Raw genomic sequence first — 26,977 nt, forward strand, 5'->3', positions numbered from 1 at the left:
AGATGTCATTTGGCCCTTGATATGTGTGCTCACCTTCCCAGAGCAACTGCGACATAAAGATCATCACAAATGGAAAACAGGGCTTCACTGTAATGATTATTGCTATGCAGGCCTGCCTTTAGCAAACATCCATATTAAGCCCAATGGCTTTTATGCTAAACAGTGAGTGGGGACCTTTAATTTGCATGCCCAAAGGCCTGCTGGGACTTTTGTATTACCCTTCCTTGGCCTCCTGCAGCAAATGATTGTGCAGACTGCAAATCCTGCATTTCCCCAGGAAGCTTGATTCTGATGACTGTGTAGCATTGGTTCAATCCCTGCAATCAAACACCTTACCTGAGTTTTGAGAGGTGCTTGTTTGCTATTAAGGGCATCATTGGTGTGACTTCAGTGATTGAAGGCAATTATCCTTAAACCTTCTCTATGGCTGTCAGATAGTTGAAGGGGTCTGAATAATTCATTCACCGATTCTGGTAATACTCACACTTCAGAATTAATGAATGACAGTGGGTAAAGACCCCAATACAACAGTGGATAATATAATACTAATGTAATGCTACATTGCAAAGAATAGGGTACAGAGTTGCTTTAAGGCATAATACATAATAGCTTGTCTCTCATTACAGGGCAGCCCACATCTTACCAGGATAGCATACTAGTTACAAATGAAACTTGTACTATGAATTATGCATGACTGGCAGATTATGAGAAATTGACAACTGAGGCTAGACAAGAATGTTGTTCTATTTTAGCTGTGGCAGAGCAACTGTAGGTCTGTTATTACCTGAATGCTATTTGACTTTGATAATCATATTAATTTGTTAAAAAAAAAATTCTTTCCCAGCCTTATTATACTACATATAACAAAAGTGCTAATTTGCTCACTTTTTTTGTTTTCATTTACTGTATTAACATCAGAAAGCTTTTACGAGTGAAAGTCAATCAGAGCAGAAAATACATTGTTTAGCCACTACCACCATCTGAAATCAATGACTGGCACACCCAGCGCATCAAAGCGTCATACTAAATTATCGTTTTGATAAATATGCCTATAGATCTATATCTAGTGATGTCACTGTAGTAGACTTAGGGTTGCGTTAAACCAGTTTAAACGCGTAATGGCATACAAAGAAAGAACCATTTGTTTAAAACACCTCGATTAAGAAAACAGCAGAAGCAACAAGGACAACAACAACGGCAAAACTTGGAGCTAATCTAAATTCCAGTGGATGCTAAACTTGCTCAGGCGAGTTTTGACAGGAAACGAACAACGTCAATTTTGCTATCGCACGCTTTGAAGTCCGCGATTCGCCAGCTTTGCGAGCCCGGAGTTTCACCGCACTCTTCGCTGTCATAGGCTGCCTGATACGACTTATCATTGGCTCGTTGTGCACACTCTGCTGTTGCGCTGTGGCGCGTACTTGACATTGATTTCAATTCATGGAGTTGGATGATAAACTGTGAATGATTGGTGTGAATGGGGGGGAGAATCTGTGGCTAATTAAAAGGGCAGATGTGAGGATGACATTTGGACTGTAGTGTATTTTGGATTGAGGACAGCTGATGTTCGTTTACAGTACCGTGCTCCCTCGTGCGTTTTGATGAGGTTTTTGGATTTCTACCATCCGCGGCGTTTCAGTTATCATTAAGTTAATTGCGTTGGACTGTCGGCCAAAAATATGCATTTGTTTGTTGTTTTTATGTTGTCAACTTTTGTTGTGTGTGAAACATTGTCCTCTCGGAGCGTTTTTACCAATCACTGGGCTGTACGAATCATAGGAGGACCTAAAGAAGCTGATAAACTTGCTTCAAAATATGGCTTCACAAATTTGGGTCAGGTAAGGTTTTATAGCATTTACTTTTTGTAAGAGTTCACAGGCGCACTACTATAAAGAAACGCATTCTCTCCATACTCAGTTCGCTAGCCTATAGTTCTTGAGATATGTACTATTAATTTTCACCTTTCAATTTTGTTTCCATAAATCAAGCATTTCCTACCGTAACGAGACAACGTGCTTCTTTATATCGTACTGTACATCTGATACGTAGTTTTGAGATTAATGCGCTTTAGTAAAACATACTGTAAACTCCCTAATTTAAATACGTTTTGACGGGTCGTTGGTGTCGACCCACAATGTACTTTTGATGGTGTTTGGTAGCCCGAAGTTTGTATTTACTAACTAAACAACGCCGTCTGGAAACGAACGAAAGTTCGAATCAGCACCAGGTGCTCTTCGTCTGCAAGGAAGCGGCAGGTGGTGTGTAAATTAAAGCTGTTCCACTTGTATCTTTAAATGTCTAACTGTTTTTTTTTTCACCTAATCCATCCCGGAAACCCAGTCTGCATTCTCAAAGTCGTTGAACCTAACAGTTAATGTCGATTAATAGTTTTGGTAACACATTACAGATATGTAATGAATGGGGGAAAAATCTCTACTCCGATCCATTGATCCACGTTTGAATATTGTACTTTTTTGTGATTTTTTTTTTTTAAACAGCCAACTTTTCTAACGTTATAACTATTGCTTTTTGCATCTATAACTCTTTAGACTATAAAATGAGTAGAATAGTCTTACTTCTGACGGTGAACCGGTGGAAAGGCATCTTTCCAGATGCACACGTGCACACATTCCTGTGCGTTTTTGTGCAAGCTTGATGTGTAGTATTTAACATCACATGTTTTGAGCTGGTAAAGACGATTTTGGGCTAATTACATTATATTAGTTAATAATAAAAGTTGGTAAATATTTTTTGTTTACAAATTGGCGCATATACTGTGTGAGCTGAGTATGTTGTTGTTTGGTGTAAATCCCCATTTTTTTGTTCCAAATCTGGAGTGCCTTAAACTGTAAGAGCCAATAAGGGCAGAAGGCTCATGTTCACTGGACTCCAGTGGCTATCGCACCACCCACTTTGTACCATATGCTCACTTCTCTGTTTCCTGTAACTCTTGGAATTGCCAATTGTGGCAACTTCCTAAAAGATTCCAAGGTGGCAAATGGTGATGTACACCATTTTTCATTTGACTGTGACCATTCTTTGAGAGGCTTTCTCCAATACCCCTTAGAGGTCCTCTTTAGTCCTCATTTGTTTCTCTGTTTTGTTTGATGGACTCAGATTGGTGGTCTGGAAGACCATTACCATTTCCATCACAGTCGCGTTGTGCGTAGGTCCACCTTTGCTGCCAGGGGTGCCCACAGCTTCATCCACATGGACCCCAAGGTGAGTTGTTCCCTTCCATAGACCCTTCCCCCAGCACACGCTGTCATACTTCCAATGCCCTCGCCGATTTTTATCTCAGAGAAAGTCAAACCACCATGGGTTCAGACCCATTAATATGACAGGCAGCCCGTTTGTCTACGATTCCGTTTGACAGTGCAGCCAGGCATTCAGAGTCAAGCTGTTTCCCGGGGCCTGGAAACCAGCCCTCTCCCGCTAAGATTATCCCCTCCGACAGCCGGGATCTCGGGAGTAATAAAACCTGCGATGCAGGTCTATTGGTCGGCGGCTTTGCAAAGGCTCTCTGATCGTATCACGCCTCGTGCTGTGTGTGCAAATGGAGCAGCATGGCAAATACCCAGCAACCCCTTTCACCAGTGTCTGGCTGCAGGTGGAGGCCCACACGCCTTCTGCGTTGAACGTTTCTCATCCACCACGAGAAGCTGTTGACCTGTAAAAATGTTCTACTCTTCCACTATTCACCTTTTTGTGTTCACTACGGAATGACTACATTCCACTTGACAGGTCTGATGGAACAGGACATTAAGATTACATATAAATAGGTCTTTGCGCTATGGATCTTCAGTACCACAGGCAGCTAAATTCTACAGATTTATGAGTGTGGTACTTTACCAACAAAGGAAGCCGATTCAATTTATTAGAAAAGATGATAACCACATTGTCTTGTTTTGCTTTTGATAAAGACCGTCTGAGATTTTGGTCAATCCACAAATTCAAGTATTTCATTGCTGAGTGAGATTTTAACCAGACCAGGCTGACTTTTTAACTTAGTGGAGTGATTATTATCATGCTTTATTTACTGCGATCTCACCCTAATTGAATTAGCATTTGAATAGTGGATAGGCATAGAGGTGTCCCATTCTTGCTCATTAGCATTAATTTGAAACGGCAAGGCGTGATAGCCTGTCTGTTTGGATGGATTTTATTAGTACTGTCTTAGTACAAGTCTTGATTTTAAGATACAATAACTTTATTTAGGACAGCAGTTTTTACACTGCAGTGAGGCTAGAAACTGGTAAGGAGATGGTAGGGAGTGAAAGTGCCCGAATTCCATCTGTGTTTTTTGCATGGTTGTTTATTCTCAGGAAGATGTGCCTGAAATGGCACGTGGCACAGTCTGATGAAGCTCTGGCATGTTTCCCCAGGTGGGCTGGATCCAGCAGCAGATCGTAAAGTCTCGCGTGAAGCGATATGCCCGCAGTGACCCAGACTTCATCTACTTCAATGACCCCAAGTGGTCCAAATTGTGGTATATTGTAAGTACTTAATTAACATTAGTTGCATAAAGTGGTTCTGAGGCCCAGGAAGTTCATACACTGCACATGTTTTGTGTGTTCCTACTGGTCTAAAATACTTTATTCAACTCTATTAGGTGATGCTGAGGTCTTTTTCATATGTGACTTTTCTTTTGACTTAATGTTGATGACTTTGTAATTTTATGCTTAATGTCAATTCCAAATGGAACATTTCAGATTAGGAGAGTGTATTTTGGTATTAATAGCTCAATATATTTCTTTATTATTTCTGCTGGTTTTGTGAAGCAGGTACTAAGACCACATAATCATGGACAAATATAATTCCTGATATACAAATATTACTTTAATTTGAGTGTGAACAACTAAAAAATAAATAGCTTAATTATGACTGATTAATGGCACAGTCCACTGAGTTAACAGTCTATTAAGTGCTTAAACTACCTGGTCTACATAATAAAGTGTTATGCTCTGAGCCTTGTAAATATATAAAGGAGTGCTATAGTAAGCTTGCTTTTTCACTTGCAATAATTGTGGTATACAGAATTGCACTGCATACGACAGTCAATCTTAAATGATTGGGAAACTGAATTTGCCCAAATCTAAACTTAAATTAAATGCATAAATATTCACGGTTTGAAAGTCCTAAGGGCACTGAGACCTCGTTCATTTTCTGCATCGCTCCTGTTTAGATGAAAGCCAAACAACGTTGTCTCTTCCTCCCACCTTCACAATGTCATTTCGAAGCACAAGAAGATGAAAAGATTGCACGCAATGCCTCCACCACGGTACTTGTGTGTGGACCTTTTCTCTGCCGTCATTGGTTTTCTTGTGAAATTAAATGCACCCCACAAAATGTGACCGAACACACCACTCTGGTAGTAGGCTTGTCCCACAGAAAGGCAGATATATCAACTTACTGCTACTCTTCAAAGTGCCCATACATCAGCCACTGACATGTATTCTCCTTTACAAACACTGAAGCTGTTCCTCACCGTGCCTCAGTCTTGTCTTTCTCATGCTGTGCTTCGTGCTGGGAATGGATGCAGCATGGGACAGACACACATCCGTGAAATTGGTTTCATGTGAAACGGGTGAAATGGCTTCATGACTACTGATGAATTTGAATGCTTGCAGAGATTACTCTTATGAGGTTTTAAGATTTGGGTATTTCAGGTGTTATTGTTGGATGTTAAGGATCATATCATGGACTAGGCTTGTTAATGCAATTAGCCTATGTAAAAAGATTACATAGACAGTTTAAATCACATTATTCTGACATTATTGATAGACTGAATTTACTGGATGATTTAAAACACATATAATACTGTGCTGCAGCCATTACACACATTAAAAATTATAGAGGATTTGAACACAGTAACGCCCTAATTTCCATTATGGTTCTTGTCACATTAAACACAAGGACAGACTAGATAGGACAATACAGCAAAACAGAGTAAACAGCCTTAAGAGACGAAATTTCTGGTTTTCAACGTGTTTTAAATTGACATCAAAATAATCAGTGCTGCATTTGCAGTGCAGTTGTATAATTCAAATTAATTACTTATCAATACAATAAAAAATCTATTAAAAAAAACAGAGGGGACACATGCCCCCTCACATTCTAGTGCTGTGATGCTTCTGACTTTTAAACCATGCCCTGATCTAACAAAGAGTAAGCTATTTCACAGCTAAGATAGGTTACATTCAGTTTCATGGTAATATGGTACTGATATGTTCCCGTACTTTAACAATTATCAAATGATGTACCTAATATTATTTTAGAGCCAAAAATATTTTTTTCCAAGATTTTTCTAGTTATGTGATTACATTTGCAGCCATCTGCTTACATTTTCAAGTTAAATACTAAGGGCATTTTTAACTATCCTTATAAGACACTAAAAAAGTAGAATCATCAAAATCTAAAAATTACACGCTCAGGTTGATTTTAAATAATTGATGTACAATAAAAAAAAAATAGGGAGCTTGATAATCTCCCAATTCTTGGCTCAGAAACAATCCTGTTTACCTGCACATTTTCCAACATGTGATTCTGATGAACAAGTCTGTAAGAATACTGCAGAGAAATTTTCATTTCCTGATAACTATCACTAATATGAATGCTCTGAAAAAGAAAAGTCTTTGTGACTATCCTGTGCTCTGGAATTGGTGAATAAAAGTTTCTTCATGGTCTGGCTGCATTTACCAATCAGGAATCCCCCAGGAGGTTGTCCTCACTCCCTGTGAATTATTTTGCATGGGCATGGGCAGCACATAGAAGGGCAAGTTTATGGAGGTGCTTTGGAGAGATATTTGGAAGGAGAGCAGTAAAGCAAGACGGTGCACTTTTGGTGGCTAAGTTTTGCAGATGTTCACAAGAACTGCGAACATGTCTTACAGCAGCTTTGCATGTATTTTCAGGATATTATGCTTCTTAAAATTAATACACCCTGTTAAGAAAGGTCTGTGACTGCAGCAGGCAGTAAATACTTTTTTCAGACACTTTTATATAGAGAGAGGCAAGATAGGAGAGTAAATGTAACAATACATAAATTAGGCCTTTGTATTTCAAAGTTTTGCTCCAAACAGTCTTTCTAAAACATTTTTTAGGTTGTGGCAAAATCAGTGAGGGGAATTATGACTTTTTCTTGAATATGCAAATTCACACACATACAAAGCACCGATTCACTTAAAATATCCTTATAGGCAAGTAGCAGGAGATGATTCAGCACATTTCACTATATGCATACGTTGGCAATTCATAGATTTTTGAAGATAAGTTCCTAATTACTAGTTTATTCAAACTCACAATTCCTGCATGCAAAGTAAATTGCATCAAAGGGTTTCATTTGTTACTTTGGCCAAATCCTAGCAGCAGATTACACATACTCAGGCAGAATCCTTTTTTTCATGTCCTGTCAGAGGAGGACAGAGATGCACAGTCCAACACAAGGACATCCACACCTCTTCATCTGAATAAACATGAACATTTTAATGTGTGGCTTTGTGCTGTAAGTCACGAGGTCAGTGGAAGCAATAAAGGCTTATACAAAGTGAGGAGGTTGAGGACTATGTCCCTATTGTCCTTCTGGGATTCACAAATAACCCTCACTTCACAGCACCTATCACTAATGCTGACTAAAAAACACAACCCTGTTTTTGCATGACTGAGCACGCTGCATTGTTTACACCAACCACTAGGCATGCTGTTGAGTATCCTGCAAGCTACATTCTGTATGCTTGGCTACACCAATCCAGGCAAGGCAGGTTAATTTATATAGCAAATTTTGTACATGAGGCAGTTCAATGTGCTTTACAAATTAAAGAAAATTCAAAACAGTTGACAGTTGATTTAAACAAAAAAAAGATGATCTTCAGTCAAAAGATTATCTTCAACAGAAAACAATTATATAACAAAGTCTATAGCTATCATATATACACACACACACTGCTCAAAGTAATGAAGGGCACACTTACTTAGCACAGTATAATACCAAGTCTATTAAACTTCAGCGATTGTGCTTTGGTGCAAATGAAAGTGAGAACAGTTGCACTGGAGAGGCAACAAGACAATCCCCAAAAAGGGAATGGTTTTCCAGGTGATGACCATAGCCAATGACTCTTTCCTTATTCTTCCTGACTGATCTTTCTCTAGAGTACTGTAATTTTACATCTTGCTACGTCACTGCTGGTAGCATGAGGTGGTACCTGCAGCCTATTCAGGTTGCATAGCATTCAGCATTTCCAGGATGGCACATCCATACATGCTATTGCAAGAAGGTCTCAAGAGCCTGGGGGAGATACCAGGACATGGGCCGTTACCTGAGGAGAGCTGGACAGGGCCATAGTAGGGCGTCAACCCAGCATCAGAACCAGTATCTGCTCCTTTCTGTGAGGAGGAATAAAAGCTCTGCCAGAGCTCTACAAAATGACCTCCAGTGGGCTACTGGTGTGCATGTTTCTGACCAAACTGTCAGAAAAAGTCTTCATGAAGGCCTGATGTCCTCTTTTGGGACATGTGCTCACAGCACAGAACCATGCAACTCAATTGGCATTCTCCAGAGGACAACAGAATTGGCAGGTCCACCACTGGCACCTTGTTCTCTTTACAGATGTAAGCAGGTTTGCACTGAGCACATGACAGACCTGAAAGAGTCTGGAGATGCTGTGGTAAATGTTATGCTGCCTGTACCATCATCCAGTTTGGTGACAGGTCAGTGATGGTCTGGGGAGGAATATACTTGGAAGGTTGCACAAACCTCCATGTGATAGCCAACGGAACCGTGACTGCTGATATGGCCAAAGTGTGTAGGCAGTTCCTGGATGACACTGTTGCCATTGACTGATCCTCGTGTTCCCCAGACCTGAATCCAATTGAGAACCTCTGGAATATTATGTATTAGTACATCTGACGCTGCCAAGTAGTGCCACAGACTGTCCAGGAGCTCACTGATGCCCTGATCCAGGTCTGGGAGGAGATCCACTATGACACCATCTGCCATCTCATCAGGAGCCTGCCCAGACGTTGTCAGGACTGCATACAGACACGTGGGGACCAGGCATACTACTGAGTCACATTATGAGTTGCTGTAATGAAATTCATGCAAATTGGATCAGCCTTTGTTTTCAGTTTTTTACTTGAATTTTTCTTCTGATTTTTTAATCCAACCCTCATTGGATTTATGATTTTTGTTTCCATTGACCATTGTTACGTCATTTTGTTCTCAGTGAAGTATACAGTTTATTTTAGTAAAGATATTCACCTTGAATCTTTTGTTCATCGAGATCTGAGGTGTGATTTTTTTTAATTGTTCCCTTTTTTTAAGGAGTGTATATCTTTATAAGTTATATAATATATTGTATTATATTATTATGTACAATATAAATTGTTATATATATTAAGATTGTGACAGTTGATTTTATTTACCTACTCACTACCCATTTACATAAACTAATGTAGCTTTTATGTACTTCTTAATGACACAATCTGATGTTCACATGTTCATTGCACAGAATATGAGTGTGTGTGTCTGTTTGTGTGTGTTATCATGGCCACTGCAAAATAATTCTTTTATTATCTTTCAGCACAGCGGGGATAAAACCAGCCAATGCCGTTCTGAAATGAACATCCTGGCAGCCTGGCAGCGGGGCTACACGGGGCGAAATGTTGTCGTCACCATCCTTGACGATGGGATAGAGAGGAACCACCCTGATCTAGCCCAGAACTATGTGAGTGTCCATGTCCAAAATGGCTCCCCACTCCCTTTGTAGTACACTACATGGGGCACAAGTGTCTGACTTTTATAGCTTATGTTGTGTGCAGAATGTAGGTATAATAAAACAGCAATTTCTTGTGTATAATTATTTACCCACACTAGCTTGTTTTGCAGCACAAAGATTTTTTTTTCTTTTCAGAAAATCCAATATGTGTAATAAAATGACTGGCAGTTGACTACAGTCGAATCGTACAGTGGTTGTAAAATCGCTTGTTATTGGCTCTGAGTGAACTGAGCTCCTGTCCCTCTGTACATTTTACTTGCCTGTGCCAAGCACGGCAGTGCTATACACAGCATATTGTTGATCTGGGGGGAGCACAATGAGGGCTTTGTGCAATGGCTCTCTGCTGTATCCCATTCAGGCTTCGCAGGACACTACACTGCCATAAATACACTTCATTTCTCCACCTGACACTTGGGATTACATTGCCAATTTATGGCCTGCATTGGGCCCAATTTATTAGCCTCTCACTAATATGGCAAAAGATGAGAGATGACCCAAATGGGAAGAAATCTTCGGCAGTATAATATAATATTTATTTATTTCCCTGTTTATAGCTTTTGCCTGAGGTGATTTGTTTGGTCTTTTCCCTCCTTGCTTGTGCTTAGGACCAGCTAGCCAGCTACGATTTCAACGGCAACGACCATGACCCAACACCAAGATATGACTCCAGCAACGAAAACAAGTCAGTTTTGTCTACACTTTTTTTGTCAATATGCTGGGTCTCAGTTTCATTTTCTAAACATCATCAGCAAATGAAATTAATTACTTACAACTTTATGTGGGGTTTGATAAATATACTAGTTCAGTTATCTGACTATAAGTGCTTGTGTTGTTTCTTCTGTCAGAAACAGCTTAGTGTGTGTGTGTGACATTGTCAGATTCACAGAGGCCTGTAGACCCGCTAACAAGCTCTCTGTTAGTTAGCAAAGCCTATCTAATGCATGTGTGAAGAGGTATCAAATCCCAAAAGCCTCAGTCTTAGATTGGTTGACTTTCTTCATTACATTATTTCTGTCACACTGTCACATCCATCATTATCTTTTGCTGCTCAAGGAGTGAAAATCATCAGCGCTGATGGTTTAAAATAAACAAATGGGATACATTTTCATAGGGTTTCATCAGGACATAGCTGCCTTGTCAAGACAAGGTACAGGGACTGTGTGGATCTTGCGGGACTGAGAGTGGCGTGGAGTCTAATTGAAAATGCCATTTGCTCTTTGATAAAAACCTGAATTAATTCACGTTCTTGTTTCTCTTGCTTCATGCTTATGAATCCTTTCTGCGTTATATCTACTAAAAGGCGAGACAAAACTTCAAAGTGCTGCTTTGATACTCCTTGTGACGATATTTGGAATGCAAGCAGCAATTTGCACATTCTCAACCAATTTTCCCCCTTCATGCTTAGAGCTGCAGTCTCTGCTGTGTGCACCTGATATAGAAGAAGTAATGGAGAAGTAATGGAGGGAAAACAAAAAAAAAAAAGTGAAATAAGAGTACCTTTAATGTCAATATATAGAATGTGCAGATACAGAGATAGACTATGACAGAGAGAGAATATGATAGCTGGACACAGAAAATGAGAGTGAGAAAATATTGAGGGATGCAATGATAGAGAGAAAATATGATAGCTGGATGACAGAGAATGACAGTGAAACAGAGTATGATAGCTAGAGAGAAAAAGAGAGAGAGGCAGATGACTCAACATTGTTCCTAGCCTGAAGGAGGATTAGTACCTTTAATATTCACTTCCATTGTGGAGACACACACACACACACACACACACACACACACACACACACACACACACACACACACACACACACACACACACACACACACACACACACACACACACACACACACACACACACACCAACCAACCAACCAACCATTAACCAAATCCAATTTGCAGGCTATGCCAATGCTGTGCAGACTATCGGTCAGTGGTTCAGACCACACATTTATTCCAGAGCGGGTCCAGCCAGGAACTCAGCAGGGAACTGCTTCCCCTGAGCTATCATTAAGGGCGCTGAGCTTTGCAGTCTAGCCCTCCCCTGCCCACTATAATTCCGGCTTTCTGTTTCTCTCTGTTAAGCCCAGTTTCTGGGCCTAGTCTCTGGCTAAGATATGGCAGGTTGTGTAGTTCTGTATCATGTCTGCGCACACACACACACCCACACCCCAATTGTCTCTATGACTCACATTGTCACTCTCTCTAGGCATGGGACGCGATGCGCAGGGGAGGTTGCTGCTGTAGCCAACAACTCACACTGCGTTGTGGGCATCGCCTACAACGCCCGAATCGGAGGTACGCTGTTTCCTGCAAAAAAGAATCGCCACGCTACCTTGTTCTAACAATCTTATATTCAAACAAAAATCCCCAAATCGGTGTGTTTATTTTGATCTCAGATCTTTTTGTTTGTTTCTTTTTTGGTTTCTTTGTTTTGAATTTGTTTTTCAAACCTGTGTGAATATTGTAATAATAAGAGCGAGCTCATTCTATGTTAGCTCTTACTTCATTTACTTCAATATTTGATATGTGTAGATTTTTGTCTTTAAATTTGCATTACTCACTGCACCCAAATAAGAAACACTGAAACAATTTGAAAAGGTGCTTATTGAAATTGGATTTAAAATTGGTTTAATCATAGCTGTGACAGGATTATTCCGGACCTGTTATGAAGCCTTATTTGACTTTTCCTACGTGGCTGAAAGGGAGCGCGTACTCCTTAATCTAGAGGGCTGTAAGCGGGCCAACATGCACACATTTGAAATCAATTAATCCTGCGAAAAGGCCGGGCTTGGAATATGCCACCTGCCATCTGTGCCGTTTGTTGTTCTCCTTTGCAGCTGTGCTGAGAGACAAGCCTATCTGGGTGCGATACTCACAGGTGGTGGTAATGACACTGACATTCGGAGGGAGTTGTTGGACTTTAGTGAGCAGTTGTTCTAATCAGTCTCATTCAATGTTGGTGATGCAATAGTGAGTAACCGAAGTAGTAGGGTGACTTGAAAGATGTCTGTTTTCTTGGTCTTCCAGTCGTACACAAGAATTTCACCTCTGTCTTTCCTTCAGCAGTTCATCAAAGAGTTTGATTTGATCGAATTTTCTTTCTACTAACGGCTGTGCAGTGTCTGAAGGTATGTTTAGCAGAGTCGATGAACATTGCACTACAGTCTCAGATGAGACAGAATATATTAATAGGCCAATACAAATGAAATAAGTCAGAATGCCACATGGTGTGAATAAAATGTTTTTGTTGTCAAAATACTGGAAACACATTATGAAAGAAATCCATATGCTGATGTAACTACTCAGTTAAAAACAATGCAGACATGTTTTTCTTGATTTAACACACTTTTTTGTATTAAATATAATTTTAATACATATAAAAATGCTTTAAAGGGTTTAAGGACACCTTTTTTCTAATTTTTGACATTTACGCAATTAAGCAATTTTATTAAGCAGTTAAGCAATAATGACATCAAGAAACTGTATAGAGCATGAAGGTTGTGAGGTTTACCACACTGAAATGGAAAACAAACAAACTAAAAAAAACAGGCATAAAAATTTTAAGCAAGTAGTTGACACTTTTAAGAGGAGTTGGCACTGCTTCTGGACTACCGCTCCATGCTTAATCACTGTGGATCCATTTGTATATGTAATTCACCCTTCTCCTGTAATGAATAGCCTCGTCTAGAAACTCCAGCCTCCCATAACCTCACCTGAATGCTCTGGAGATTTTAATGAATAGTCTACCATAACATTCTTCATTAACTCCTAACTCTTATGGTGCCTATCTGGCCTCATTAATGAACAACTCCACACATAAACTCTTAACCTTTGTGATCAAGCCTCACATTTGTTCATTGAGCTTTTTATCTTCCATGTTTTCTTTTGTTAATATCCTGTATTTCCCCACTAGCACCAGGAGCCTCTTAGATCTTTGACACACTTTTAATATTGATCACAGAGATCTTTCCTCCTGGTGTTTTCCTCTGGTGATAAAATTCTTCTGTGATTATATTAAAACTATCCAGTGCTTCCCAGAGTAGTATGGGTTCCCCTTTTGGGTCCTGGCTCCCTGTTAGGTTTGGCTTGTACATTACCTAAGTTTAATAACCTTTAAGGGGACCCCCAAAAGTTGTTAGTCAGATGGGATGGTTTATTAAACAGCAGACAGTTGTTGTTTTTTTGGCAGTTGTTCCACAGACAGTTGGTACTGATCCCTCTTTTAGTAAGAGTTTTATTGCGTTCACTGTACCAGGAAAAGCAGTCAGACACACAGGTGGTTAACACACATGTAGCTACAGGTTTTTGCTCACTGTAGCTGGGATGTTGCCATGAAAACCAAACACATCAGCTGGGGGCTGATGTAGCTATTTGAGGTGGTCTGTGCAGCCAACAGCAGAGCAGTTCCCTTGCTCATCATTTAGCTTTGCCATAATGCTAGCTGCATAATGCTAATGGGAACCGCACTTATAAGAAAAAAATGATGCAGCTTCACAAAGGTAGATTTCAAGCCGAGGGCGGAGATACTCAGATGGGGGCAGTATAATTGTGACGTAGGAAGGGTAGCCTAATCTGAACAGCTTGCTTTATCCCCTGTTTTCTGACAGAGGTAGACCACAAAAAACTGACTGGGTTGTCTTATTTCAGTTTGTGAAATAAGCTCTGAAAACACACATTATGATATGATATTTTCATAATATGTCCCCTTTAATTACAATGGCATTTGCAAAAGCCTGACTTGCACTGACTTGACCTGTCTAGGCATTATATTTGCTAAAGCCACCGAACAATGGAGCAGAAGTAACTGTGGAACACTAGAAGCATTCTGTCAGCACTATGACAAGGGCTGTTGTGTACTGGCCCTGGGAATCGCCTTGAATGTAAATGTTGAAATCCTTCTTCCCGTTTAATGGCATCATTATCATTCTCTCTCAAATTGTCCTACATGCTATCAGCAGGGTACACAAGACCCAGTCTAGAACCAAAGTGGACGTTCCTCACCTTCATACATTACGATGAGCCGTCCAGTCGAAAACCCCTGGGTAGTCGAACGCAAAGTGAAGAACAATGCATCTAGATGCGGATTAAAGCAGAACGGATGAGTGATGAGTCATCTCTTTCTCTTATCTGGATGGATCTTTTCTTGCAGGAATACAGGACGATTCCCTTGACCCCGTGCTTCAAACTGTTATCCCATTCTTTTAGAAGACGTGTTCAGTTTCTCATTAAAATTCATTAGAGAGGTTGAAGACAGTCAGGCAACTGCATCATAGCTTCTCTTGCTCATCTATATCAGTACATGGCCTGCTGTGTCAGCACCTTGTGCTCACATTTATGTATCAAGACAAAAAAGGGAAAAAAAACTGTATACAGAGATACACGTGACATAGGGTGCTCTACAAATTGAGAATATAACAGTAGCTAAGTGAGCTTAGTAATAGTGACTTAATCAAATGATGCTCTCTGAGCCTTGTGCTTAATGAATACATTAGTTGGCAAATAGCACATTGATGGAGTAAAAAAAACCTCAGTTCCTGTGTGCTTGCCTGATGTGGCCCATCTAGCTAAAAACGTAAGCCTTTACTGGAGGTCTATGGCATCTGCCTGCTATAATTAGCAGCTTACAAACGATTCAGTCTTTTCTCTTGAGGCCCAAGCGTAAAGAAGTGTTGAAATTCTGTTTACTTGGTGCTATTTCAGAAGCGTTTAAATCAGTTTGCTGTTTAATGCTTGTAATAGGAAAAGGGCCCCTGAGTGAGCTAGAACAGCTCTGCTGGCTTTCCAAGGAGCTGTTTGAGTCAAAAGATGGAAAAAAACAGTACCTAAAATGTCATTTTGCACATGTTTACACACACACAAACAAACATGCATATGCACTTACTGTACATGCACTTGTGCATATACTGTATACGTTTTCCCTCTCTCTCTCTCTCCCTCCCTCCCTCCCTCCCTCCCATCACACATTCCCATGCAGAAGTGTAATGCTTGAAGGTAACTTGCCATTGCCCTTTTCAGAGCAGCAGCTGCAGAGCCATAGCTTGCAGGTATGGATGTGATCGAAGGTGTTCTGCATCTTATCTCTTATTAGTGCACTTGCTTTTCCTGCTTCGGGACATCTAATAAAAGTACTAACATCTGCCACTGAATATGGCATCCACAGAGGAGTTGGGGCAAGATTCCTAGAGTGGCTGGATGAGCTTGTCTCATGCTCATGCACACACGGACACACTCAAAAACTGCTTGCAAGTCTGTAATTGACTGAAATTGTTTTCTTTGCAAACACACCTTAACCTAACTACATTTGCTGTATAAATGACCTCATAAATAGTCTGACTGCTTCCAATTTCCCCTCATTCTCTCTCTCCTTCTCATCGCTCTCTCTCCTACTCTGTAACTGTTGGAAACATGATTTAGGAATGTGTGAAATAGTAGATGTGAATAGATTTCATGACTGATGAAAAGTGATGAAAGCACCTCTTGACGGACAGTGTGCTCTGGTCAGCCTACTACAGCTCTGTCGGCCATTCCTCTTAGCTGTGAAGTGCCTGGTCCCAGATCTGCCATGTTTGCTTTTCTAAATTAAGGGACAGTCTCGGGGCGAGAGCCGTTAAAGTGTACCCAGCACCTCATTAAAAAGAGAGAGAGAGAGACGGTGAGAGGCAGAGTAAAAATGATGATAAGAAACTTTTGTTTTTAGGCTTCAAGAGCAAAGAAAAGCAAAGAAGCAAAGGACTCTGATTGCAACTATGCGACACTTACGAGTTTGTGTTTGGCTGTGTTTGTGTTATGCCCATCTGTGAACATGTTTGCATCCTACCATGTGCGTGTGTGTGTGTGTGTGTTTGTGTGTGTGTGTGTGTGTGTATGTGTGTGTGTGTGCGCGTGCATGCGTGCATATGCATGCCCTCACAGGCATTCGGATGCTGGATGGGGATGTGACTGATGTGGTCGAGGCAAAGTCTTTAGGTATTCGGCCGGACTACATTGACATATATAGTGCCAGCTGGGGCCCTGATGACGATGGCAAGACCGTGGATGGCCCAGGCCCCTTGGCCAAACAAGCTTTTGAAGTGGGCATTAAAAAGGTCCTGTATAGCCCTTTATACACACACTAATCAATGCACTAACTGTTTTTAGTTTACCTGAATTACACTCAGATTTACTTCAGTAATGATCAGGATACTGTAAAGAGACTACGGGTACAAAGGCACATTTTAAAAGCAAAACAAGCCATATACACTTGATGGTATAACGTACGATTCTGCCAGAGACTGTATTAATGTCTTATTGTGTTGGAGAAATGTCTCATGAATGTGTCACCACTTAAAGCTGGTGAGAGTGATGAATTGAGATGGACAATTCACCTAAAAGAGGGATATAGCTGTACTTATAGATGGCTTCAGGAACAATGCCACCAGAAAGGTGTGCCTGCATTTTGGTAACGGAAGTGGAGATTTGTGCCATGGATCCACAGTGGTGATCCCATTTCTTTAACAGCTAAACAGCTCAATCAATAAAATTTAATATATCAGGATACTGTATGTATGTATGTATGTATGTATGTCAAAGCATTTTTCCACTTTTATCATAAATTATGATGCATATATGCAGGCCTTTAGATTTAATTAGGTCCATCATAATAAAAGTCGGAGTGAAGTTAATTACCAGGGTTGTATCAGTTATATGAGCAAACCTACCCTTCCAACAGAAGTTCTCCCAGATACCTAAAAAATAGTAGACTGGGAGGATCATTTATTGAACTTACCAGTTCAGAGGCCAGATATCTTTATTTACTTGATTGTGAGACCTAACATTCACACTAAAAAAAAAATTGCATGCACTCAATTTGTACAACTGTGTGCTCTTTGGTCATCTTCAAACATAACATCTCCTACACACTCAAGGACACAAAACCAGAATGTGTGAGGAATAATCATATAGTTTATTCATGTATTGACTCATTCCTATGTTCCCCAAACCTGCTGGGGTTAATGTGCATACCAAGCACCGATACACGTTCACATAAGGTGAACTTTGCTGTCAGTGGAATGAGCAGATATTTAACTGTATTAAGACAAGTACACACTGGTGTACATCACAGTACATAAAGTCAGAGCTGAACAGCTAAATACTAATCCGTAACATTGTTCATTATTGTGAATCCATAAATAGAACCTTATAGACAGTATAGCTAACAAGGCTAATTAGATGCTTATTGCAATGCAAATATGCTAATGCAAGCTAGCTAGCTATAGCTGTAGCTAGCGTTCACTTTTTAGGATACAAAAAATGTGTCCGGCTGAGATTTCTAAGAGATTTGGATTTCCTTTCATGTTGATATTTGCTTTCTACAGTCACCATACGTTGTGCGACTCTCTTTGCATTGCTCAGGGTTCCCAGATTGCTTCAGTGGTTTCTAGCCAAGTAATTGTTCAAAATCTGCCAGAATGTCTGGAAAACGGCCCAAATGTAAACATCTTTCAGTATATTGGATAAATTATCGACTGCATTCATTGACGTGTGGCATGCAAAACATGTCACTATACTGAGGTCACAGCATCACTGGTCATTAATGATATCAATGATTGATTATCACGTTTTTTATCGTCTTGGCCACAGGAAAAGTCTTGAAATTTGGCAAGCAGTGTGGTCATTGCACTGTGCTCCTTCAGCGCCTGGTAATGGTCCCTAAGGTCAGTTTTGCGGTTTGCAGTGCACCTTAGAGTCATTCTCTGTAAGCAGGTGTTATGGCTTTGGATCAGTTACTTTCCGGTTCTATTGGTAGCTTTTCTTTTCTATTTTCCTCATTGTGAAAGCCAAACAAGAGGCAAAATAGTTGGCTTGATGGGATACTTGGGCATTGCAAAAGTCTGCAAAAGCATCACAGTATAAATTGCCTTGACAATGTTCCCTCAACAGGAGTGAATAATGTCAGTGAAAGTTTTAACAACTTAATTGAATGTGGGGAGCAGGTAGGCTTATTAAAATTCCAGATGCTTTTTTTTTTAAAGCAATACAGATTTTAAGCATAAAAAACCATGCAAAAATTATGACAAACCAGCCCAAATATTGTCCAACCATCGAAGCACATTTGCACCTGCCAATTCCAATGAAAAACCTACCGAATTTGGCAGGAAACTGCCCAATCTGGTAGCACTGGCATTGTTTTGACTATTCTTTATAAGTCCTACCTTTTTGCATGCCACAGTTGGCCAATCATGCACTGTGTGTAGCTGCTTCACAGAAGTGTATGGCCAGAGAGGGTACATGAAGTTTACCTTCTATGTGATCTTTTGTATAGCGCCTTCAAATGCCCAAACACACAGGTCACACATGATGGTCATGCTCAGAGAGATGGACTGGACTTTATGCATGTGACAAAATAATTTAACCCCCCCCCCCCCCCCCCCCCCCCCAAAAAAAAAGAATTTTTAGGCTTGTAATAAAAGAAAGTAAAAATAAATTTTACAGTTTTACAGATGCAACATGGACAGAGTTTATATGGGAATCTGTATTAGACTAGATTACCACATATGGATTGCGCATAAACGGCATCTAAAACACATTGATTGATAAAACATCAGGTACATCAAAACTGAAAAGTGTCCCGTGAAGTAGTTGATTTTTTTACCTGGCAATGTGTGTTTGAGGATGGTTTCAGAAAGGTGTCTAGTTAAATAGCTGGGGGGTTTTTTTTGTATATATATAGCACTTCGCTTGCACAGCTGATGAAGGACCTCAGAAACATTCTGTTTCTCTGGAAACAGAACTTTACTAGAGTTTTGAATATCTGTACATCTCTTACTACAGTACACTGCAGTTACTCACCTGGAATCTTTTTTGCATACATATATACATTTTAATGATTGTACAGATGAAAGTCCTGCTTTTTGAAAACCAAAATGTGGTCAGCTCATATAAATTTAACTCTGAGCTAAGTGGGCGTCAACGGTGTTCCTAGTATGTTGACAACTACAGATCTTAGATAACCCCTCTCATAGGGGTTACGTAATTTTTTTTTTTACTTTATCCAAAATCATGACTAGTCAGGGAAATATTTCTTATGTTTGTTTTTTATGTTCCACTGTATATATGATTTTACATTTGTGCATCTAATGTGCATATGCGTGCGTGTTCGTGTGGGTGTGTGTGCCTGCGCATGCGAACACTTATACAGGGTCGCAAGGGCCTGGGCTCCATCTTCGTGTGGGCATCAGGGAACGGCGGGCGCCAGGGCGACCACTGTTCATGCGACGGATACACCAACAGCATCTACACCATCTCTGTGAGCAGCAGCACGGAGAATGGCAACAAGCCCTGGTACCTGGAAGTGTGCTCCTCAACCCTGGCCACCACCTACAGCAGTGGAGAATTCTACGACCGCAAAATAGTTAAGTCAATATGGGGACTTCTCCTCTCCATGGGGCAGGGGTTGGTCGGTCCTTGAAAATACAAACATTTCCTTGACACGTCTACTTTCTGTTTGTTCCTGTTTTTTGGGGGGGTTTTTTGTTCCATTTTGTTTTCGTATTTTTACTGATGGTTTTTAATTAACATTACATCAGCATACAAATCGCACCCACCTAGGAGTAGTTCGTAGAAGTGGTAGCCTAGAATTATCAATGACATTTTTTTTATCTTAGACTGTTGACTATATAGATGCCATACTGACATGCAGTTAGAGAAGAAGACTTATGGCAAACAACCAACTCGGTGACAGAAGAAGCATGAAATCATTTCCAAGGATGTAAAAAAGATGACTCCCCCCACCACACCACCCTAATTCAAGCACCCAGGCCACGGGGATTCTTCTCTTGAGCAACATGTGTTCAACACATTGGTTTTTCACACATGGAGTACACACAAATTAGCAGCTCTGAATTAACACCTGCAAAGTGCACTGGAGGCAGGAGCCAATCCACAGTGCACGATGGAGCCCGGGTCAGATGTGCAGGTGTTTAATTTAATGTCTCTGTGGCTCTGCCTCCTCTGCTTTCTTTAGCTTGAAAGCTGCAAAACTGCTGGCTGCTCTGCAGTCACAGCCTGGCCATTGAATTCCCTGTGTTGATGGATTCATGGAAGGAGAATTCCCAGTGTTTATGGATTCCTGGTTGATTTCGACAGTGAGAAGAAATTGGAAATGGCTCAGCCAAATGCTCCAGTAGAGTCTGGCACTGAGGCCAGGCACCTGGCAATGCACGTTCGAGGATGGTTTCAGAAAGTACCGGCAATGTGATAATGAAGTCTCCTAAGATTTTTTAGGTGGTTATCAATGACACTTCTCCATTGATATGCTTTACATTCCCTCTTTCACTGTCCTTTTGTTCTTACTAAATCATATTCTCTCTCTCTCTCTCTCTCTCTCTCTCTCTCGCATGCGTTCTTTTGCTTCCCTCACTCGTCAGCTGTCAAAGCTCTCTCGCTTTCTCTCTCTCACTCCATCTCTCTCTCTTTTTCCATCTCCCCTGTATCATGTCATTTTTAATGACTGCTGGAACCAGGAATGATGCTCTGCTGCCAAGGAGCAGTCATCTTCCATCCGTCAACTATCTCTCTGCCAGCAGCCAGGCCTTGCCTGCCTTGCTGCGACACAAACATATCTGAGATGGCTCACACGCGCTTTGTTTGTGTTTCTCCAGACTGGTGCAATAAGGAGATAGGACCCACAGATGAAGGGCAAATCTTTTTTTTCTGGCTCAAGTTCAAAGCCCAAAGATGGAGCCATTAAGGGATGAGTTAAACCCATATTTGCTTTGCCTGTTTTTGAGGTCGGTAGTGCTCCAGGTGGCTTCAGGTGAGGATGATAAGGTGCGACTGTGCTGGGGGCTCTCAAGCTCAGGGCAGGCTAAACTAAACAGCTTCAGTATTTGCATGCTTATGTGATCTCAGCCTCAGGTAAAGTTTTAATACTCAGCTTAGCCAATCTGAACCAAAAATACAGTGAGTTATTGTATTGAGTGATAAGTGTATAGGCCTACAGGTTGTGTGTGTGTGTGTGTGTTTGACCTTGTTTTTTGGATAATGGTATTTTTGTGTGCAGCAAACATGTTTAAATACTGAATAGTGAATACACCAACCTAAATGTATTCAGTAACGTGTTCCAGTGTATATGACAACAGTAACATTCAGAATAAGTGAAGAATAAATTTAATATATTTTCAAAATTACATTTTAGTATTGATGTTGTAGTGTTCTCTGATGTTGGCATTTTGGTTGCAGACATTTCATCACCAGGTGAGATGACATCTTCAGAGCGTCATACCGTATTTGATCCGTGAGTTTTTGTCATAATATCTGTTTGTTCATGGGCCTGGTTTGATCCATGAATGCCATTGGTTGTTTTTCTAGACATTGATTTGCTGATCAACTGGGCTTAAAGCCAGCTCTGGGTCACAGGTTGTAGGCTTGTCTCTGATTGAATACTTGATTTGCACGCTTACACTGAAGATGCGTCACCTCATCTGGTGATGAAACATTTGCAACCGAAATGCCAAGATTGGAGAACACTACAACATCGAACTAATCAACCCGAACTACCTATATTTACCTTGATTTACACATTTTAGTATTGATTTTAGAATACACTGGGAAAAGCATGTTAAATACCTGCTATATGATCACTTGTTATGCAAGCGGCATTGTTCATTAGTGTTAGTGGCAAGTGCTTTTCCCCAGTGCTCCTGAATGATGAATTTGTAAACTGCTCTTTGCATAGAATGCCTTTGAACCAACATGAAAGGCAGCCTCCAGCTTTGATTTTACAGGTCTCTATTCAATGGATTTCACTGGCATACCTTTGCATATGTTTGAGTAAATATATTGTAAATTGCCACACCTGGCCATAGCTCATCACAAACGAGTTAGGATCTGCCTTTTGTCTTTGTAGCATTCTTTGTATAAGGCATGTTTTGAAAGCTGGTGCCAGTAATTTTATACCTGCCACCAACAGCAATGAAGGGAAGGGGAACCCAAATTCATGAAAAGCATTGAGGTTCCAAATCAGGGCTGGTTTATCATCAAAATATGAACTGTCAAGCTGCTGAAACAGCTAATCAAGCTGACCAGATGGATACTGGCCTAATCATATTTCATTTGAAAGCTTTCTGCTTCCACTGTTATGCTTTATTTTTCAGTGAATAATTATTCATTGCTGGCATGTTTTGTAGCTACCTAAAGTCTTATCTCAAGGTTGTTTTTTTTCCTCGATGCTGGTTTCTGGTGTGCAAAGAAAGTCTTGATGTGTTAGTTTTAAAACAGTTAAAACCCCATTGATGGGTGTCTTCAAAAATTAAGCAGCAGTTATTTATTGTTAGAGGATCCTCCTAGAAACATATGAAGTATCTGTATTCTTAATATAGCCTTTTCAAACATATTGTGGACTGAATACAGATATTTAATGCCTTTATTCCCAGTATGCATCGCCAATACTTCTCCCATTACAATTAAGATATGTTTGCGTGAGTGGTTGTGTACAGGAAGACTCTTCTCTGCATCTCTGTGAGGTTTCAGGCTTCACTTCTAACCCAGCCATGCTTACTTTGTTAAACAAATCCAGTATCATCATGCTGAGACCTGTTTTTTTTCTCTCTCTCTCCCTCATACTCACACACACACACACACACACACACACACACACACACACACACACACACACACACACAAAATCCATGCCTGAAGGTTACCAACTAAGCTCAGTTGGTGTTCTGCTGTTCCCCAGAAGGCTGCTGGAAAGAATCGAAAATATTTACAGACCAGCTTTACGGAGTATGACTTGGCACATTAGATAAATGCTAGCAGTCCAGCCCGGAGAGAGGACCTGCAATACCTCCCTTTACGCCCTTGAGGATTCTCCTAAAGAACAGAAGATCTAAGTCTGGAGAAATTGGATTTTCCAGCTTTGCTTTCAGACTCACGCAGATTGAAGCCACTTGCAGAACACTGGCACATGTCAAAACAGCAGTCAGTGTTATTGAGCAGTGTTATTGGTCACTGTACTTTGCAAAATGTTGAATACATAATTTTCTTTAAATTCGAGTTAAGTCCTCCAGGCTAGACAGTTTGGACAAGCCTCACACATGTATGGACCAGATCGAAGTTTAACTAGGGATGAAACTAACATGGCTAGCATTAAAGGAAGTCTAGCTGAGGGAAGTTGGCATGAGCTCATCTAACACTTCAGGGGTCCTCAAATCTTTTCTCGGTTATTAGCAGCACATGCCTTTTCTTGCTGTCATTTTAATCACGCCATGTTGAGTGGGACTACACAGTGATGGTGACAGTAAAGCCACATCATTACTGCCACTCTCACGCCAGGTTACCACGGACCTGCGTCAGCGCTGTACAGACGGTCACACGGGGACGTCCGTGTCTGCGCCCATGGTGGCTGGAGTCATCGCCCTAACGCTGGAGGCCAAGTCAGTTCACTTTCCCTTTGTTTTATTCACCCCTCTCGCTCTCTCTCTCTCGCTCTCTCTCTGTCTTAATTTCTTTTATCTGTTTACAAATCATCTGTTTATTGATTTAAAAAAAAGGGTTTTTTTAAACTTTCAAAGGCCCTGTAGAGCTCATATGAGTTTTAATTGTAGTTCTTTTGAAGTTGTTCACACAAATTTAATTTGTGTTTTAAGATCAGTGGTATTGTTTGCATATGGTGAATGAACTAATTAGTTGTTTCAGTTACTCAAGCAGATTATTTTATCCAATAAGAAAACAATAGACCGTTTAAGACCCTGCTGTTTATATTAAGCAGTTTGCGAGCAGGCATTAGCAGAGGAGTGCAGAGCAATAAATTACTAAAAGCTTATTTAAAAAAAAAAAATCTCAGCACTGACTTTGTACTCCGACACAATAAGGCTCCTCTTCACTTCTGCCATATTTTATGAATCTGACTTTCCTGAGGACGGCTTTTAAGATGTAGCCTTTTGTGCAAGGCACTGTGGGACGTAACAATGGCAGGGCCGGTAAAATGGAGCGGGCTTCCGGGGGTCTGTGCATCTCCTAGTGTTCCCCCTGCTCCCTTCCCCTGAATGCCATTTGTGTTCCCTATCCGCACTGACGGACTCATATACATGCCTCACTGCTAATGGCAGTGCATGTTCATTCCTAGCATAGGGACTGTAAAGAAATGATACCTGTTGTCATAGGTTAGTGAATGCTTGCCACATTCACATTTTTCGCTCCGTACTAGCTGATTGTGCATCCAGGTTATCAGTGTGTGCAGGAGCTATGGATGATTATGATGTTGACACAGAACAAATTGTTGTCAGCACAACACAAAATGTCACAGGTGTTTCTGTTTGGGAAACTGGAATAAAAAAAATCTTCACACATGGGTTATGCCCTAATCAATTTCATGCTCATTTCACATAATGATGCACCATTTTCTATGAATATTTTTTTTTCTGATTTTATTGTGGTCAAGTTCAGTATATTTGTACTGTAAATATAAGTTCTCTAGGTTTTATTACTGTTTTTTGCAACAAGAAGTCTCCTCAGGATGCATATTGTCTTTCACAGGAGCACGATGGCGAACCTATAAAATTTCCATGTCTATTTCTGAACTGCCAAGGTGCCAATTTAACAAAACGTCCTTAGGGAATCCATTACTTTATATGGAATCAGGAACAATATGTGCGTGGAGAGAAGAGATAAGGAAATCCAGAGTCCTTTTTGCTTGGCTAGGTTTCTTTCGACTGTTCTGCGCTATCATAAATAACCATTGGCTACTCACTTATTTAACATACATTTCAAGACACAACTCACTTAACTGAGAGCTGTGCGGTTTTGGAAACTGGCATGTGTAACGTTCCTGAAAATACCTGCAGTTTTGCTACTATTGAAAATGTAAAAGTTTTTAGCAATCAAAAATAAATGTCAGAGGTGACGAATAGCAGACCATTACAGTGAAAAACCCCACTTAAATCTAAAATACAGATTTGATCCTTTAGGAGTGTGATTTGTCTGAATGTGTTTCTTGGTGTCATTTTTGTTTTTCAGTCGCTTAATAACTTGGAGGGATGTGCAGCACCTTTTGGTAAAGACGTCAAGGCCAGTTCACCTGCAAGCTAATGACTGGAAGACCAATGCAGCAGGACACAAAGGTAGAACTTCTGACAATTAGAAATATCTTGCCTGTTTCACTGTGATATTGTGTCATGTAAATTATTGCATTATAGAGTGCAGTATGAGTGTGCAGACAACAAGCAGTAACGGGTATGGAGTTGATAATGCATGACCCACTCGCCTTAGGAACTTTTAGATCACCACATGCCATTATAGACAGCTTCATGTTGTTACCTTGATGACATGACCAAATTAAAAGCTGACCATCCTGTTGACTTTGAATTCTATTGCTGTGTGTGTGTGTGTGTGTGTGTGTGTGTGTGTGTGTGTGTGTGTGTGTGTGTGTGTGTGCGCGCGTGCGTGTGCGCATTCTTCTTGCAGTCAGTCATCTCTTTGGCTTTGGTTTGGTGGATGCTGAGGCAATGGTCATAGAGGCCAAGAAATGGCGAAGTGTTCCTCCTCACCACACCTGCACTAAGATATCGGACTGCAAAACCACGTAAGAATGCAGTCTCTCTCTCTCTCTCTCTCTCTCTCTCTCTCTATTCTTCTCTTTATCACTCTCTCACCCACTTTGGCCAATGGAAGCATACACTCAGTCAATAAAAGATTAAATCATACTAAGACCTCTTCTAAGTGTCACGTGGTGAAAGAGTTCAGCCGTGGTTTAAAGGCTGGGATTCTAAATGGTGCTTGAAAGCAAATGGTGTGAAATAGGTTGCATCATCTTATCTTTGAAAGTGAGTAGATTTGTGGTTTCAAAGTGGCGTCTAATTAAAATCAGGGACTTCTTGTGGTAAAAGACAGCATCTGAAAAAGTGTTGTTAGAGACGGCATTTTCCTAATTAATGAAGGATTAAGATCTAGTTAAGAGGATCTCTGTTTAGTGTCATCTTAAAAGGGCCCTCAGCATCTAAAATGTCATTAAAATGCCCTTATGGGAGAATTACCCTCTTGTGATTTTGTTAATTTTTAATGTTGATATGCTTTAGAAATGCTGCCGCTGAATACACACGATAGACAAAAAGTTGGTGTCATCTGTCTAGTTGCTGTATTCTGCACTAACTGAAATCTTAATCTAAAAACAACATGCACATTTGTTTTTTAATCATTTTATCCATAAGACAAT

General features: G+C 40.5%; 1 protein-coding gene across 5 annotated transcripts in view; it reads left to right on the forward strand.

The window, feature by feature from the left end:
• The first annotated feature begins 1,321 nt into the window (after positions 1-1,321).
• The window catches only part of pcsk6 (proprotein convertase subtilisin/kexin type 6), a 50,245-nt gene continuing 24,589 nt past the window's right edge, over positions 1,322-26,977 (forward strand). For 3 of the 5 annotated variants that reach the window (XM_027004511.2, XM_027004508.2, XM_027004510.2), the window contains exons 1-11: positions 1,323-1,838; positions 3,118-3,222; positions 4,386-4,496; positions 9,579-9,722; positions 10,379-10,455; positions 11,993-12,081; positions 16,699-16,871; positions 19,964-20,176; positions 24,100-24,200; positions 25,783-25,886; positions 26,230-26,347. In XM_027004511.2, coding sequence (XP_026860312.2) covers positions 1,680-1,838; positions 3,118-3,222; positions 4,386-4,496; positions 9,579-9,722; positions 10,379-10,455; positions 11,993-12,081; positions 16,699-16,871; positions 19,964-20,176; positions 24,100-24,200; positions 25,783-25,886; positions 26,230-26,347 — 1,394 coding nt within the window. In that variant the 5' untranslated portion in view covers positions 1,323-1,679. Of the gene's footprint in view, positions 1,839-3,117; positions 3,223-4,385; positions 4,497-9,578; positions 9,723-10,378; positions 10,456-11,992; positions 12,082-16,698; positions 16,872-19,963; positions 20,177-24,099; positions 24,201-25,782; positions 25,887-26,229; positions 26,348-26,977 lie in introns of all 5 variants that reach the window. The other 2 variants (XM_035527224.1, XM_027004509.2) reach the window with 2 other exon arrangements.

This window comes from Electrophorus electricus, chromosome 1, assembly GCF_013358815.1.
Source record: "Electrophorus electricus isolate fEleEle1 chromosome 1, fEleEle1.pri, whole genome shotgun sequence".
NCBI lineage: Eukaryota > Metazoa > Chordata > Actinopteri > Gymnotiformes > Gymnotidae > Electrophorus > Electrophorus electricus.